The sequence below is a fragment of the Cydia strobilella genome, chromosome 13 (genome assembly GCF_947568885.1).
Source record: "Cydia strobilella chromosome 13, ilCydStro3.1, whole genome shotgun sequence".
In the NCBI taxonomy this organism is placed as follows: Eukaryota; Metazoa; Arthropoda; class Insecta; order Lepidoptera; family Tortricidae; genus Cydia; species Cydia strobilella.
Window position 1 is genome coordinate 15,776,186 of NC_086053.1, and position 18,228 is coordinate 15,794,413.

At 40.6% G+C, this 18,228-nt stretch overlaps 2 protein-coding genes across 4 annotated transcripts in view; both read left to right on the plus strand.

Annotated features, from left to right (window-relative positions):
• LOC134746816 (stress-activated protein kinase JNK) overlaps positions 1–18,228 on the plus strand; it is a 195,585-nt gene that overhangs the window by 29,211 nt on the left and 148,146 nt on the right. The gene's annotated exons all lie outside the window — the stretch shown is intronic.
• Positions 7,319–7,822, plus strand: LOC134746935 (uncharacterized). The gene has a single exon (XM_063681505.1). The coding sequence runs from the start codon at positions 7,319–7,321 to the stop codon at positions 7,820–7,822; it is 504 nt and encodes a 167-aa protein (XP_063537575.1).

Below are 18,228 nucleotides of genomic sequence, written 5' to 3' on the forward strand. Positions count from 1 at the left end.
TTATATATATATCGTTGTCTGAGTACCTACAACACAAGCCTTCTTGAACTTACCGTGGGACTTAGTCAATTTGTGTAAGAATGTCCCTGTAATATTTATTTTATTTATTTATTCATACTCTTTTTATTATCTGTTTGCAATTTCGAAACTCCGCTTCCTTATTTTATTTTATAGTAAGATAATTGGTTTAAAATTGCAATTTTAAAATGGCAGAATGTACATATTAAGGTTAGGTTGAAGACACATATTACCAGAGACTAGTGAATATTCAAGACGAACAACCTCCGTACAACAAAGCATTCGTCGCCGCCCTTTACACATTTTTCATTTCAATTATCGTTCAATTAAAACTTTTTTTTTAATTATACAAAACTTTAACAGCATTACGCCTGGATAGATAATCGTCTAAACCATTGATATGAATACGAAAGTAAATTCTCCGTGTTTTCCAATATTGAATAGTTGATTTAGCTGGACATCTCAAAAGCCCTCGTAACATTGGGGTATTGAAGCGCACAGATCCTCCATATATCGAAACCTACATTCTGCCAGCACCAATTCTATTCATAGATCTATTTTAAATGCACCTCCTGCTTTTGAACATTGGGTTTCGTGTGAATGGGAGCAGGAACGTTACAAATACAATATAAATATGATTTTCTTGGTACGGCAATAATGACGTCCGCAGATTCTGCGAATCTGGATAATATCTGTCTGTAGATAAATGTTATCTGTTCAAACGGATATCTTGGGAATGCCTCCATAATGTTCTTACACGTGGTGCGTTTTTTTCTTTATATTAGCTTTAGGTTTGACTATAGTGTAGGTCAGTTTTAAAAATATACAAGTTGTTCTGATATAATTAATACAAGATGCGTTGCTTGCTCTTGCTAGGAGCATAAATTACCGGTAAGGATAAACAAAAATTACGTTAAATAAAATACGACCCGTCTGCACGCTTTTGAAACTAATTTAGTAATGTAAGCCATTACTAAATTAGTCAGGAAAAAACTATTCTGTGATTTTCGTTGGCACTCTCATCTCATAGGATCAGGAGGCAGGTTCTTAGGGTTCTCGGCCATCATCCCACTTCTCAATAATAGTACGCAATTTGACATGTAATTATTAAGTATTTGCGAAATGTTGTAATTTGTAATTTAGTATAATTTTGAGTAGTTTTAGGATACTTTTTTATAATTTTAGGATAGTTTTTGCTCGTTATATTTCTTTCTTGCTGTGCATGCTTGCTTTGGATGGCATTCTTATGCAATACCTACCACTCATGTACTCTTTGTAACTATGTTGAATGTTGTCTGTTTAGTGTGCCTTTTAAATAAAAATATATAAAAAAAAATAGGCTAGTAACACTAGAAGATAGTTGATTTACTTTTTCTTACACATTATTTCGATATATTATTTTTAAACTTGACGTTAGAGCCGTATTGAAATCTTAAGAGCACCTTGTTTGTTCAGATGTTTTCACACTTTTCACTTGACTTTGAAATATTGAGGTGTCGCACAAGAAACTTCAGTAAATTGGATAACTCCTCGTTTCGTCGGTTTATCCGACCATGACACTAAAAATCTTAAAATAAACTGCTCTTACTGAGCAGAAAGCAAATAAATATAAACTTAGAGCGGTCCGGTGGACTGGCGTAAAAACTTGTGATAAATTTGCCCAGTTTCTTCCGCAAAAAGTATCCACCCGTCAGGTTGATACACAGAAAGAAGCGAGCCCAGCACATGATTGGCGCGACAGTATCTCGCCGCGAGATAGACTACCCGTCTTTTACTAACTGTATGAATTAAAGAGGGACGGGTAGTCTACTCTATGTCGCGGCGAGATACTCTCGCGCCAATCATGTGCTAGCCCGGCTGGTGGCCTAGCGGCAAGAGCGTGCGACTTTCGATCCGGAGGTCGCGGGTTCAAACCCCGGCTCGTACCAATAAGTTTTTCGGAACTTATGTACGAAATATCATTTGATATTAATCAGTCGCTTTTCGGTGAAGGAAAACATCGTGAGGAAACCGGCCTAGTCCCGATTTGGTCCTAGTTTACTCTCTGGGTTGGAAGGACAGATGGCAGTCGCTTTTCTTGGGATTAGTTGTCAAGCGGACCCCAGGTTCCCATGAGCCGTGGCAAAAAGCCGGCATAACGCAAAGAAGATGATGAGGTTGATACACAGAAAATATAATAGAACAGAAGACATACTACTTCGGGTTTTTCTGCGGCTTTTTATGTGGGTTGTTTTCGACTCGTATGAACAAAAAATATCGTATTATTTTTTCTGGAAAAAGCCTAAAGACATTAGGATGGTGACAACCACAAGTAGGTATGGGATACTTTAGATAGTGGGTGTTTGATCTTCCAATAGGTAGGTCTGTTTTGGGTTCAGAAACGTACAGTGTGGAACGACTTTATATAAATATCAATATGTCGTGTTCGCACAAAAATGCTTGAGTTACTATATATGACCCCAGTGATAAAGTGAACCTGTGGTGATAAATAAGCAGGTCTGAAATCGAATCGACGACAAAGTAACAAGATAATCTCAAAGTTAATTGTTTAGCTCTTCGCTACTGCCGGAGGATTAATTCCTTTCAGCCCTATTGAACTGCAATCTTGGAAGCTAATAGCTTTTGAACTTGCACAATACTTTTATAAAACTAGTTCAGAATTGCTTTTGAGTAAACATCCTTGGAAAGTAAACTCATTTTACAAGCTTTTATTTAACTTGCAATGCTACCTCAAGTCCTATGGGATATGTATGCATTATTGTCACTGTCAAGTAGTTAGTGCAAATATGGCATGGTCCTACTCTACGCACGCCAACTGCACAGTCGGCATACAGTTCACATACAAATTGTAGTCGGGTTGCAGTTTGTCTGTCATCATTCGCTTGCCCTAGTCCCATTCACTTGGGGTCGGCGCAGCATGTCTTTTTCTTCCATACCTCTCTGTCACCCGTCATCTCATCATTCACTTGCGTTAGTTTCATAACATCTTTCACACAGTCCATCCACCTTTTCCTCGGTTTTCCTCTCCTTGCAGTTCGTCTGTATCGGCCCTTATTGCAGGATCCACCTTAGTTATACTTTACACTTAACCTACACTATACAAAATAGATTAAAAAGCGCTAGATATCTAACAGCCGCTCTCGCCTGATCTCAATTTGCTTAATTGCCAATCTCTAGCATTGCTGCCGTCGCAGCCTCCTTAGTGCCCTCTAATAAGGTCTAGTTTGCCCCATTTCGATGGCAGACGGGATGCGAAGCCAGCTCTTTAAAGAAAATTCTAATCTCTATTAGGTCGCCTTTGAGTCCTTAGGAGTAATTTTCATGGCCGAAAACGAGTCGATTGGTCTCACTGACAGAGGGTCTGAGAGAGAAGAAATTTCGATTTTCGTTTTTCGCGGTAGAGCCTCAACACAAATACGATACACAAAGATACTTAATATTCTTTTTAAAATTTTTGTCTCATCAAAGTCATCGAATCACAAATTTACAAATTACTAATTTACCCAAGAATAATAATCAAAGTCAGATTCCAAAAATTCGATGCACGATAAAGAATCATCACTTTCACGGACTTGTATATTAAACGCAGTCAGAAGCTGTTGATGTAAACTTTAGCCGGTCTTTGTTCGAGAGCACGGGGACAATGCAATCCTCGAAACGTCGGAGGTAACTTTAAGTATACGCGATTAACGGGCCAATTCGAACAATGATCTAGTTAGATAGATATCCACTAGATATGAAACAGAAACGATAACGAAATATTTAAGAAAGTCATGTCAAATTTGACATTTCCGCGATTCCGAATGTCCTCTTGAACGATCTCTAAGATTTCCTTAAGATATTACTGACTTAGACATCCAATGGATATCCCAAAACGTCACAATAATTGTAGCGTGAAATGATAATTGGTTTCTCGAATCGAACTGCAAAAGATAACTAGTTGAAAACTAAACTAGAACTTACCTATTAGATCTCGTATTGTTCTCGTATCTAGTAATTATCACGTTGTTCGAATTGACCGGTAAGTTCCTTTAAGGTGACAGGATACGCTGGTTTGCTAATCATTCGACTCTGCAGCGGTCGGTAGCCAGGAATATGCACTCTTTATTAGATCTCCGGCTACCGGTATCGCCTAATGGATAGTGCACTCTTTTCATTATAGGTACTTGTTGCGGAATGTTTATATTGAACCGACGCCATTTTAATTTTAGGTTAGGATTTCATGTGTTAGCTTTCATAGAAAGAGATAAAATATTAGGTTCCAACTTCCAACATTGAATCGATTTGGTGACGCGTGCGAATCGTATTGCGTGTATTGATTGTCTTTTTTTTAGGGTTCCGTACCCAAAGGGTAAAAACGGGACCGTATTACTAAGACTCCGCTGTCCGTCTGTCCGTCTGTCACCAGGCTGTATCTCATGAGACTGCCGCCGCTGTGGTTCATGAACCGTGTTTTCACAGATGATGTATTTCTGTTGCCGCTATAACAACAAATACTAAAAAGTACGGAACCCTCGGTGCGTGAGTCCGACTCGCACTTGGCCGGTTTTTACTATTTTATATCAATTGGTCCAAACGTTTTAATTATCTTGTTATTTGTGCTAAGTTAGACAACCGTACGTATGATCTAAACGGGACAATTAGTCTAAATTTAAATTTCAGTTCCTAAAATACAGTTTTTTTAAAGGTTAAGTTAGGGTTTAGTCATAAATAAAATGGTTCGTTCTAAAATAGGCCTTTGGGCCTTTGGAGGCTAATAGAGGTCAGTATTATTTATAACTGATAAAAATTAGAATTTTGCAGACGACTCGTGCTGAACTGACCTATTGAAGTAATCCTCGCCAGAACCTTCCATGGGGTGGATTTCGTACTCTATCATCGATATGCAGACTAATTTCAAATATCCCAGTCTTTAAAAATATTCTTGGCGTACTTTTCCGGCACACCAGAGCATATGAACGCAACATACACATACGCGCGTGCGACGTTAGTTGCTATGAGTTAAGAATTAAGCTCTACAAGTAAGGGCATGTGAAGCGGAGGGATAAAAGTTATGTGACGCTATAGTTATTATGAATGAATGTGGAGAGATGTAAGAGGAAAGGAAAACCAAGAAAAAGGTGAGAGATGATAAAATTGATAAACAAAGAAAGCAGATGAATAATGAGATGACGAAGGATGGAGGATGCCGACCCCAAGTGATGGAACAGGAAAATTGAATGATGATGAGTAATTACCTAAGGTCTCTGAAAAACGTGTAAATTATATGTACCCACTTCTTCTTCTTCTTCTCATGTCGATGGTTTCGTGTTTCATATTAAGCGGGACCAGGAGGTAGAAACGCTTAACGCCCTCTCTGTCGCGTCTCGTAGATCTCGCTCAGAACAAGTGTGCGGGTTTGCTGGGCACGGGCAGGACAGCATGTGCTTCATCGTTTGTGGAACCGCTTAGATCTTACTTAATTCTTAATTCAAATATAATAATAAATCTCCATTACTGACTGACCTCCACAGTATTAAGATCCAAAGACAACAAATGCGGAAGCTGTCTTTTCAGCATTTGAGCAGAAGATTGCCAACCCGCTCGCAGTTAATTTGGTGGCCATCGGATGATATAGACGGGACTAGATAGGGGACAAACCTCTAGTATTCCTTTATAATCGAAATCTACGCCATGTCCTACGTAGTGGTCCATTATCGTTAACAACATATTTGGAGTGTTCCACCAGAGTGTCGACTACAAAAGCTACTCTTATAATTTTTCTGATCTAAGTAAATAATATTGGTACTTCAATATTCGAAGGACAAATGAGAGTGACGCAAATGCTTATAGCCAAATATTAGAAACTGAACAATCAGGCCTAAAAAAATAGGTACATGAGCGATTTACAAGGACTAGGAATACCTAGGTAGGTACCTATATAAACAGACAGTTCTGAATACTTGAGTGAAATAAATAGTTCCGTGAAAGGTCGTTATCTAATCCAAAATTATATATCGTATCTTAGCTTAGGGATATGTGCAATTAACTCGAGAAATTGCAATTTAAATTTACTTTATCTTGATTTCTAAAGGGCTTAAGGTGTACTGGGGGTTATATCGCTTTTGAATTGGAGCCTAGACTAAAACCCGCGGGAGTTATGTTCATCTCGCTGAATCCTCAAAGCAGTTACATGCAGGGACCTTATTCTCGAACGCACGTTCGTATGATTTATTAAAATCGTATCGCAAATGTTTTAATTGCCTGTACCTTTTCTCTCTACAGTGCAGATACACAATATTCTAACGCGGCGCACTGATATTTTTTATAAACTACTAGCTTCTGCCCGCGAATTCGTCTGCGTGGGATGATGATGATGATTGATAAAAACTATTCTATGACCTTTCTCAAACTATCTCTATACCAAATTTCATCTAAATAACTGTTACAGACAGCTGGACAGTTATTTTCGCATTTATAACATTGGTAGGGATGCTATCGACGCGATTGTCCTCACGCTGAAGCCGGAAGCTGAGGGAGACAAAACCACCTATGGGGACCTTCTTCAGGAGGCTAGGTCTAAAATTGACCTAAATGAACTGCAGATCGAGGGAGTCCGGTTCAAACGAGCAGTCACAGGGGCTACCATCATTGAGGTTCCCGGTGCAACCAGCGGCGAGAAAGCAGATGCTCTCGCCGATAAATTGAGGGAGAAATTAAATAATGAGGTGGTACAAGTCTCTAGGCCTACAAAAACCGCTGAAGTCCGCATCTCAGGCCTGGATGACTCTGTCACGCCTGAAGACGTGAGAAAAGCTGTGATTAAAGTGGGCGCGTGTCACTTAGACCAAATAAAGTGCGGCGAAATCCGACAGGACTTCTCAGGTCTGCGTTCCATTTGGGTCCGCTGCCCAATTACGGTGGTCAAAAAGTTGACTGACAGCGGCCGACTGCTTGTTGGATGGGTATCGGCAAGGGTCCAACTGCTAGATAAAAAGCCTATGCGCTGTTTCCGCTGCCTTGAAGTGGGCCTTGTCCGCGCGCAGTGTCGCGCTCAAGAGGACCGCAGCGACCTGTGTTACCGCTGTGGCCAGTCCGGCCATAAGGCGGCCACGTGCTCTGCCACACCGCACTGCGCTGTTTGCGCGGCGGCCAGTAAACCGGCAGGACACACGATTGGGAGCAAGACATGCGCTGCTTCCAAAACCAACAAGAAGGGGAAGAAGAATGGCGATGGCTCCCGAGCCTCCTCGCAATCCGTCCACCAACCCGCCACTGATGCGGCCGAGGGTGAGCAGGCAGCGCCAATGGAAATTACATAATGGCGTTAAAATTTGTGCAGGTGAATCTTAACCACTGCCTCGATGCTCAGGATCTCTTGTTTCAGAGCATGGCGCAGTGGTCGGTACATGTGGCTATCCTCTCCGAGCCCTACCATATCCCCCAAAGGGACAATTGGGCTGGGGATCACGATGACACGGCGGCGATAATTACCCAAACAGCTGCTGGTTCACCGCCTTTCGAAAAGGTGGAAAAAGGGAAGGGATTCGTGGCCGCGCTCCTCGGTGGCATCACAGTGGTCAGTGTTTATTTCTCGCCCAATAGGAGTGTGGCCGAATTTAAAGCCTTTTTATTAGAAGTAGGAGCGGTCATCGGTCGCTGCAATCTGGGTCCCGTGCTTGTTGCGGGTGATTTTAATGCCAAGTCTGTCACATGGGGATCACCAGCAACGGATGCACGTGGGCGGGAACTAGAGGAGTGGGCGGTTGCGGCTGGCCTGGTTGTTGTCAATCAGGGGTCTATCAACACATGTGTGCGGCAATAGCAACGAGAGTGATAAGAGGGTACCGCACGATCTCTTTTGAGGCAGCATGTGTTTCGGCAGGGTCTTTACCGTGGGACCTAGATGCGAGAGCCCTCGCAGCGGCTTACCGTTGGCGTAAGGAGGCGCATCATAATGGAGACTCGCTAGCTCCGAGAGAAATTCTAGGACGACGAGACGCAATCCACCTAGAAATGGTGGAGGTTTGGGAACAGAGGCTGGCGCATCCCAGCGCAGGCCGTCTGACCATCGAAGCGGTTCACCCGGTTCTCAAAAAGTGGCTAGACCGGACCCATGGCGTGATGAGTTTTTGACTGACTCAGATCCTCTCGGGACATGGATGTGTCGGGAGGTATCTAAAGGATCTGGCCAGGAGAGAAATGACCGCAGTATGCCACCACTGCGACTGCCCGGAGGACACTGCCCAGCACACACTGGAAGTATGCCCAGCCTGGGAGGAGGAGCGCCGCACTTTAACAGCTGTTGTGGGCCATGACCTCTCGCTGCCCACCGTGGTCCGAAACATGGTGGAGTATGAGAGGTCGTGGCAGGCTGTGCTGGACTTCTGCGAGGCGGTCATGGTGCAGAAGGAGATGGCAGAGCGCGGCAGGGAAAACGATCCAGCTTCCCAGCCAATGCGCCGAAAGCGCGTGGGGCGGCGGCGGCTGGCATATGACCGCCGACTTCCCCCTTAAGGGTCCCTGTGGGCGACAGGCTCGGGGACGTCTGTCGCCTACACAAGGGTCCCTGGGATGGCGAGCACGCTGATAAAAAGGCGCGCTACTAGGGCGGTAGGGGGAATAAAAATAAAATAAAATCCCTCCAGAGTTGGGTCCGGAGTCCGGACAGCCGCTGGCGAGGCTGCGGAAGAGTGCGCCAGTGTTCCTGTGGCCTCGCCTTATAGCCCTGAGGCGGTCAAGAGGGGTTTTTAGTGGGTAAACCGTGGGTCCCATGAGCCTATACGGGAGTCCCACATAACCATCCCAGGCCCGTCCCCGCGCCTGGGTGGTATGCGAAAAGCATTTTCCCCACTATAAAAAAAAAAAGGGATGCTATCGACACTTGCAACTAACGAAGTTGTCGGCTTCTTTTAAATCTGTAGCCACCTTATTTAAAGAACCACGAGTTTGACAGACAACGAAGTCTATCACTACCGGAATGTTCGCGGAAGGAAGTTCCTTCAACATTGTATTCAAGGTGTAAAAGATAAACGCCTTATGAATATTGCATTGCATATAACATTAGTACGAATTCTCGTTTCTAAATACTGCCCCAGTAACTGAAGTGAGCACTGCGCATGAAGGCGTTACACAAGCATCAGAAGGCATGTGAATATGCAACTAACTTTAGGAGCATTACTATAATGCGCTCCGCTTTGGCAATTGCGGAATATTTTTCGTGAATATTGTTCGCTACGGGTATCGTTCTGTAAACTTTTAGCTTCAGAGCTAAGCCTCGTCTAGTAAATGGGGTATATTTTAGGAACGAAGTTCCTTATCGGACGGGACGGGATGGGGGCTAGGCGAAAAAAGTGTAAGGTTTGTCACAAGCGGTACTAGTGCGATATATACATTTAAATGTTTGATATTGGCGCGACAAGCCATACTAGTGCGATATATGCAAGAACAGAACAAAACAACATGAGCATGAGCACGAGCACGAACATGGACACTTCACCATCAGCCTTTCTTAACTTCGTTCCAACCGAGTGTTTCACGACACTCACCGCTTTTATTTAAAACAAAGGTTAGAGCTTTTACTTCGAATTGTTGTATCTATGAGATAGGACATTTTAACTTTTTGTTATTAAACTTTATTATTTAAAGTATTATTAATATTTTTAAGATTCGTTTACTAATTAAAAATAATTAATTAGTCATAACCGCTCCTTCCGGCTGCCGCGGATGAAAAGTACCCATAACGCTCGCGGCTATACCACGTTCGATAGCCTTTGCACCATAACACGTAATGGTGTGCTTTAAATGAGAATCGAGAAACGAAAAAGTCAACACGACATTAAAACGTAATCATTACACATTTCTTCATAAATTATTCCAAGAAAGACTAAAACATAAATCAAGTTAATCCTTATCATTCGCCTTCGAAAAACGCTCCTACCCACCCACGCAAGGCTTTGATTAAAAGCTAAACATTTTGAGGTTATCCGCGTTTCATTTTGCGCGAGAATGGTGATGGTAATCTCCATTTCAGGCGGGCTTGGCCGACATTGATTTTTTCAACGCGTTTTTAAGTATAAAGAAGATGTCTTAACACGCTACTGGAATTTTCCGCTACGAATTTTGTTATAACGTTGCTTAGTTGGCGTCCCTAGTACGAAAACAAATAAGGTTTTTAAACACATTCTATTTGTTATTTATTTAAGCCAAGTTATGCTTGACTAGTACAGATTTTCTGTATGTGTACATAAATCCTTTTACAGTACATATGGTGCTACTTTGTCGCATTAGTGCGTAAAGAGCACTTTTCGTGCATATGTCGAAAGTTTAAAGGGCCATATGTACTGTAAAACGTTGTACGGTACACGTGCGTATAGGTAATTCGCAACTCGTGTCGATTTAAAACACTCCCTGCGGTCGTGTTTTAATTTATCGCCACTCGTTTCGAATTTCCTCTTTTGTTCTCATTATGATATATCTCACCTGTGTATTTCGCTTGTATTTATACTTATTTTGGGTAGGATTTCCCCTGACATGTCAGGATTTTAGATTCTTTGCCAGGATTGTGGGGGGGGGGGGAACTTGGTATGTCAGTCTTGGAGGGTTCCGTATCCAAAGGGTAAAAACGGAACCCTATTACTAAGACTCCACTGTCCGCTGTCTGTCACCAGGCTGTATCTCATGAACCGTGATTGCTAGACAGTTGTAATTTTCACAGAAGATGTATCTCTGTGGCCGCTATAACAATAAATACTAAAAAGTACGGAACTCTCGGTGGGCGAGTCCGACTCGCACTTGTCCGGTTTTTTACATTTAGAAATCTCGACTAACCACTACGCGCTAAAGGAGCTTGTAAGCTTGTGACCCATGAAAAGTTGTTGAGTAAGGAGTTTAACGCATTCATTGCTAACGACCCGCCAGGCGGGTTCTCTATTTGTAGTTGCTTTTCGTTACATCCGGGGTTTCACATGTTATCGGCTACGGATTTTTTAAAGAAATTACCATCCAGGAAATGAAAGGATTTTTAGGGTGATATCCGGACTTTTGTCACGAAATTCCATTTTTTATTTTGTCCAATGTCAAACCTATGTCCAATTAAGTTATTAACTCCACGTACCTACGCTACCCATTAGTTCTAATTCCAAAACCCATTTACCTCGGCCGGTCGGGTTGACCACTCAGCCCTCGATCTAAATACACAGTTAATACTTAATTCTGAACCTACGAAACAAAGCCGTAACCGCGGGTACAATCTTCCTTATTTAATTAAATTCCGTCTTTCTACAATTATGCCTCCCCGAGTCCCTCCATATCAATGTTATTGACAACCCGTATTCATCTCAGATTATAATACCTGTGCATTGACTAATCCCACAGTGCAACACAACACAACCTTATCATTAACATAACAATCACAAGGCAAGCACATTTTCCGCACGAGGGTAGAAATAATTGAAACGAACCCCACGTCAGAGGCACTTTGCCGCGCTGTTAGACCGTCATTCTTATCGCCTATAAGTCCATCTTCTCTTATGAACCAGTTAAGGTTTTCAGAAAACAGAACCTGTATAGTTGTTGAAAGATCATCTGCATTAGTCTCCAGATTCAACCTTACAGTCTCCAAGATCTCATTAACAAAGAAAGTACACAGACCTCGTTTTGCAACAGCAGCAGCAACAGTCTACAAAAGTTCAACGACACAAATACTAGTATTTCACCCGTCCTCCAAAACATCTTCACATTTTTAACATTCATCACCATCATCATCCATTATAATTTATAATACTGCATCATCCTAGTGTCACATAATTCATCTTCTTCTTCTTCTTCTTCTTGTGCCATGTCCTCATCGGACGTCGGCGACCATCTCTCGGAACTTATTCCTATCCTGTGCCTATCTGCTCAGGTCAGGTTGGCAGCGTCGTTAATATGAGTTCAGCTTTTAATATTGTCCATCCAGGCTAGCTTCCTTCTTCCTCTACCTCTTTTGCCCTTTACTTTGCCCTCTATTATTTTCTTTAGAATTTGATATTTATTGTTGCGGTAAATATGTCCAAAATATGAGATTTTGCTTTTCTTTACTGTTTCCAAAAGTTCCAATTTTTTCTTCATTCTTTGCAAGACTTCTACATTGGTTATTCGATCTCTCCATGATATTTTTAGCATTCTTCGGTAGAGCCACATTTCAAAAGCGTTTATTTTTGCCGCTATGGTTCGGTCTAATTCATGAGAACTATTAGAAAATCCCTTAGACCAGGGGTTCGCGCCGCGGCGCCCATCGCATTGGAGAGGGGCACCGTGAGGCAATCCTTCTTAGCATTTTACCTATCTACTTCGAATAGCCTAGCTAGGTTAAGGCGCCGCCGCCGAAATTGCAAGTGCGCCGGAGACTGAAAAAGATTGGGAACCTTAGACCCAGCCGCCCGTTAACTTCGCGGGGACTGGACCCGAAATATTATATGCATAAAAAAAGAAAAAAAAAACTTATTTAAGCGACCAAGGTGAACACTTCGCTCCATAGAAAACAAGAAAATTTTCTCAGAAAAACAATTGTTGGAAAATTCGAGGTCTTTATTAATTGGTTTGTAAGCGGCCATTCGTTCGGGAAGTGATGGGCAACAAGATCACTGCAGCTCCATGTTGGGTATTTTATCAGGCGCACATAGAATTTCTCTTGGGGCGTATTTCGGTGCCGAGCATCGACACTATAAAGAACCTACTCTGTTAGTTATCTGCGCCCAGATGACCGCAGACAGTAGTTTTGAGATATTTTTAGTGTTGCCAGTGTTTTTGGGTTTTGAAAAGGTTGTGGTGGTAATCTTTGACTAGGGGCGGATTTGACTGGGGTTTGTAACTTTTTATGGAATGGTGATAGATAAAGTCTTTGCCATATTGCTGATTTTTGGTTTGCGATTTGAAGGAGAATAAGAATTGAAATGTCTTATGCTTAAGAGGCTGAATGCCGGCAGAAATATTACACGCGTACCTATTTCAAATTCTCATTAATTTAATGTATTTTTGAACATAAATTCTTGATGATATTGTTGTAGGTATTTAGTTCCGTGTGAGTTTTGTAGATGAAAGTTCTGTATATTATTTGTACAAGGATTCTTGTTGGCACGGTAGCACTAAAGAAAAAGGAATAGAGAAAATGTGGACAGACCATAATAATATTATATTAAATTCGGAGAACGTACTAGATTTAGGTTTTATGGCGCTTATGAAATTGCTGAATCCTGCAAAAGAATAGGATAAAGTAATAGGCAATATGAGAAAATACGAATTGCTGTTTACATGAGGCTACATGAGGCGAGGAAAAACGAAGCCCCGCTGCTAAGAACTTGTAGCTATTCTCATTGCCACATTTTTAAAACTCACCCCGTTTACAAAAAGTGTATTTATTTGAATTATATTCTTTCATTTACGTTACCATAGCAAAAGTACCAATATCAAAGAGTTTCTTCCACTACACAATTCCGTAATTGAACCCCACATGAACCCGTAGTGGCTTGTGCAAAACGCACGCATTACACAAAGTTCAGTGGGCACAAACAATAAAGACGCAGGTATAGCAGGGCGAGCGGGTTAATGCCACCCAAATTTCGGAGATTACCGTTAAACCCGGGATATTTTACCATCACTCACGAGCTTTCGTCTCGGAATTCGCGTTGAGATCTCGCGTTCTTTCAACGTTAAGCTAACTGCGAGTTGAATATGTAACTTATGCTGAACAACTTCTACTGTGGAGTTTAAGATAACCAATCGTCAAATAGTATTTTATGCAACAGGAACAGGAGGAACAGTACATAATTAGGATTATTAAAATTTGCCACCATTTTTGTTGTAACGATTCAGATTAGTAAATTTTTTAACAGAATATTGTAACTATTTGTCTCGAGTAGAACAAAAAAGCTGGAATATTCCTAAATTTTAGTTGCTCGTGTTGCATCTTCATAAATAATAAACAAGTGAACTAGAATATTTTTTAAAACAAACAAAGGTTTCTGCTGCCTTTAGATGTCGCTAAATGTACTAACATTTCTCTCTTTCTTTCTTTCTTCTTTTCTTTCTTTTCATTTTCTTTCTTATCTTTTACTTATATAAACCTATTGATCATGCCTTTGTATTCCAATGCTGGGCACAAATTTTCTTTGTTTCTCGCTCGCGTGTCACGTAGGCTGTGACAAAGTCCAAGTATAACATTTACAAACGTTTCGATCCATTGTGTTATCGTAATTGAGATTTTAGTGTTGCCACCACTACACGTACGAAAGAAATCCACTGTGCACTGCTGGACAAGCCACAACAAAGAGCGTTCTTGTTATTTTGCCAGTTAGTCGGTTCACTTGGTTTGGGGTTTCCCACTCTGCATCTATCTTCTTTGCATAACATTGTCATTTCTTCTGACCTCTTTTCACCATTTACTTTTATTACAATAATTTATATACGCACGCTTCTCTTGCCCTCCGAATTCTTATTTCACACGATAAATCGTTCACGAGGAAATCCCCGTCATTTATGGCGGTTCCCTGAGCCAGAAGGCGAAAAATCTCCTTATATGATCATATTTTTCTAAGAGACGTTGATATTCGTAGACGTGGAAAAAATATATGTAGTTCTTGATTATATTATCTTTAATAACACAGCTTCCGATACACGAATTATGACACTCCGCTCGATACAATTAATTCCCAAAGTAACCTCTAACTCGGACTTTTAATCAAACTGTACTCGGTTATTTATTATGTGACACTATAAACAAAAACTTAAAAAAAAAAGTTTTTGTGAATACCAGTCGGCTAAGGGATGGTCCGATCCGATCATAAATACTATGTGACTCGCATCCCATCCCACTTCTGAGCATCGTAATTTAGACAATAATGGCCTCTCAAGCTTTAGAAGCTTACCTCTTCTGAGTACTGAGATGGCGGATGGCAATGTTTTATACAAAACGACCCGTTCCCTTTGTTCAAGTGGGCGTGTTTTGTTTGACCCTGTCGTCAGACTTATAGTTTTTTTATCTGTTATCGCTATGGATATATTTAAAACAGGATATAATTAATATAAATGAGATATAAAGCTATAACTATATAATATTTTTCTTTTTGTTACAGGTATATAAAGCTATAACTATATAATATTTTTCTTTTTGTTACAGGTATGTTGTCAGTTCTCAGTTCAAATTACGCTGAGTTCCTATTACGCATCTTGATACATGAACTTTTACTCAGGTGACTATGACTTGAAATAAATTTGGAAGCGCTACAACAATAGTAAAATAAGTATATTAGTTGATTTATACATAAGTTCATTCAAAAATAGCAGACGGTTTGAGAGCAAAACCGGCGGCATACGTATTCTTAAGACTTGTGTATAAAAAGTGACTAACATGTAACTTTTTTGTGGAGTAACATGAAGCGGCCAAATCCCAACAAGGCCTTTCTTTTCGCGACAGGTCGGATGACAGTTGCTGTGATAAAAACTAGAACCTTCGCGAAATCTTATAAGGGTTCATCCACATATTGCGTCACAGCAACGGGGGGGGGGGGGGACACTTATCGTTTTCCTATGAAAAAGTGTGACAAAAGGTTCGTCTTAAATCGAAATTTTGTGTAACCCCTAATTAGGTAGTAAAGTGGACATCTACCTTCATTAATCATTAACTTCCAGAAAAACTAAGGTTCGAAAGAGTCGGTTTATCGCAGACATATAACACGGTAACCTGCTATCTCACCTATTTTGAATTAGCAATTTACTTATTTTTCTAAAGTTCTTCACTGCGTTCACTAAACCACAGTGCTTTTAAAGTTTGATGTAAATTTTAATGTGCTTTTACTCTCAGAGATGCTTTTTGTGTCCTTAAATAATAAAAATGGATTGCGGTTTTATGTAACGTAATATTCAGTAGCACGCGAAATTGTTACCAGGCTTTTATTTAAAATCTTAAAAAAGTTGAACAAACTCATAACATCCTGTATGCTACTCCTATTTTTATGCCAGGGTAATTAAAAAACTTGGGACGGTCCTCGGGGGCGTAATTTACTTTACATTTGATGAAGGTTTGCGAGGGTATTCTGTAATTCGAAAATACGATCGTTTGGTCTTCGTTTCAGTATTTTGTGAGGGTGTGAGAGGGATGGATGATTTGCCTGAAGTTCGGAGTGGGCTGGTTTTGTACGGAGTAAAATTCAGCTGGACGGATTATCGAACGCAATTCGTCTTCAAGTAGGATTCTCTGTAAAAGTACTCGGTAGACCCAAATTACCTACTTTTTTTGCAAAAATGTTTCCAATTTGCCCTCACGTTACGCTCCCTGGTTAACGCTGGGGTCATTTCGATTTATAAGAAATGATAAGCCTTGTTTTTGAATATTTTATAGGTACATTCTAATTACAATCACTTAACTACTTGTAATAAAAAACCGACCAAGTGCTAGTCGGACTCGCGTTCCAAGAGTTCCGTATATTAAACAATTTTTAATAATATATTTAATATGTCTGTGTCTCAGGGAAGTTTTGTTGGTAAAGAACTATTTTGTGTATTTTTTTCATAATTTTAGACCCATGAGTTTCGGTGATAAGGAGGGGGGGGGATGCTCGCAATTTTTTAGCTATTTTCTTAAATAACTTCTAAACTATTTATTTTATAATTAGAAAAAAAAAAATTGAAATTCTTAAAATGAGCTCTCATTTGATATGTAACATGTTTATTAAAAGAAAGAATTTAAAATTTCACAACAGGCTCAGCGGTCCCACACTAGGCTAAGCCTGTATCGTGGTGACCGCTCTACAGAATTACTACATACAAATTTCCATATGTGTACCAAATTTCAACATAATTGGTACAGTAGTTTTGCAGAAAATGGGCTGTGACAGACAGACGCACGAGTGATCCTATAAGGGTTCCGTTTTTTCCTTTTGAGGTACGGAACCCTAAAAAAAGCGATATCACTGTCATATACTTGGGTAAAGTTTTGCAAAGGAAAGACTGGAGTGATCTTCACACACTGGCGCCGCCACCGGGTTCTTCGCCAGTGTGATAACCGCCTAAATGCAGCGGATATAATACCTAAGTATAAATCCTAATGGTAGTTAGAGCAATATGCTTGCTTGGCAATAAAACTTTTGACTTAAAAAGTCTGGTTTTGGGACGACTCCCAACCCTGATCAGCGAGGCGGCAAGCAGCACTGCTAACGACGAAATACCGACTCATTTACATTCAACTGTTTCTATCCGCTGTAGGATTCCCACACAAAATCTTTTACTAAAAAATTGCGCGAAGATTTTACTTTTAAATACGTGTACGAAGTGCAGTGCGTGGTTAATACACAGATACAGATGTCTCTATCTGTGTATCAATCATGGGTATACGTATACCCATGCGTGCCCATGCCAAATTACAGCTTCCTAGTACAGACCGATGGAAATACCAAATAAAAAGTGTATGTGTGTAATCTTTACGCGCGATTAAAGTAAAACTTCTTTGACGATGACGTTTATCGCTATGTTGGCACTTTGACGCGTGTCCTATTGTGCGTGTGTCACTACTGAGCGTTACTTCCGTCAGAAAAAATCCGAGTTACCCTATAGTCGCGCCTAAAGAAGCTTATTGAATAAGAATTATTTGAATACGGAACCCTAAAAGAATCGGTACTTTTGTGAATACATTTTCATATTATTTGATATACTTAATTGATTTGATTAATATCGTATCGTACACATTTGGGATTTGGCATTGTCAGACGAAATAATAATGTTAGGTACTTAAACTAGCAATTACGGGGCATTGACACATATTTCTACGAGGTTTAAGATTTCCTTAATACATTTCTTAATGACTCACAAATGTCAAATACAGAAATTTAAGTCGTTCTTTCGTTGAAATAGTTCATTCCGTAGCAAGTTTTCATGACTTTTGTTATGAGCAAGAAAAGGCACCTGTCTGAAACGGATGTTCAGACGCCCTGTAAAGCTGACGTTAGAAAAGCTAGCAGAGGCTTTTTCCTTGTAAAGCAAGGTACACTTAAGATCCGTTGTTGTACTTGTACGTACATAAACAGGGTTTAAATTATATTCGAATTTTTTAAGAAAGAAAGAACTGAACTAGAATGAGGTGGTATGGGCACGTTATGCGAAGGGACGAAAACTACACAGTGAGGAAGGCTATGAACATCCCAAGCAACCCCAGGGGAAGAGGCAGAAGACCAGCAACCTGGTGGTCCAATGTCGAAA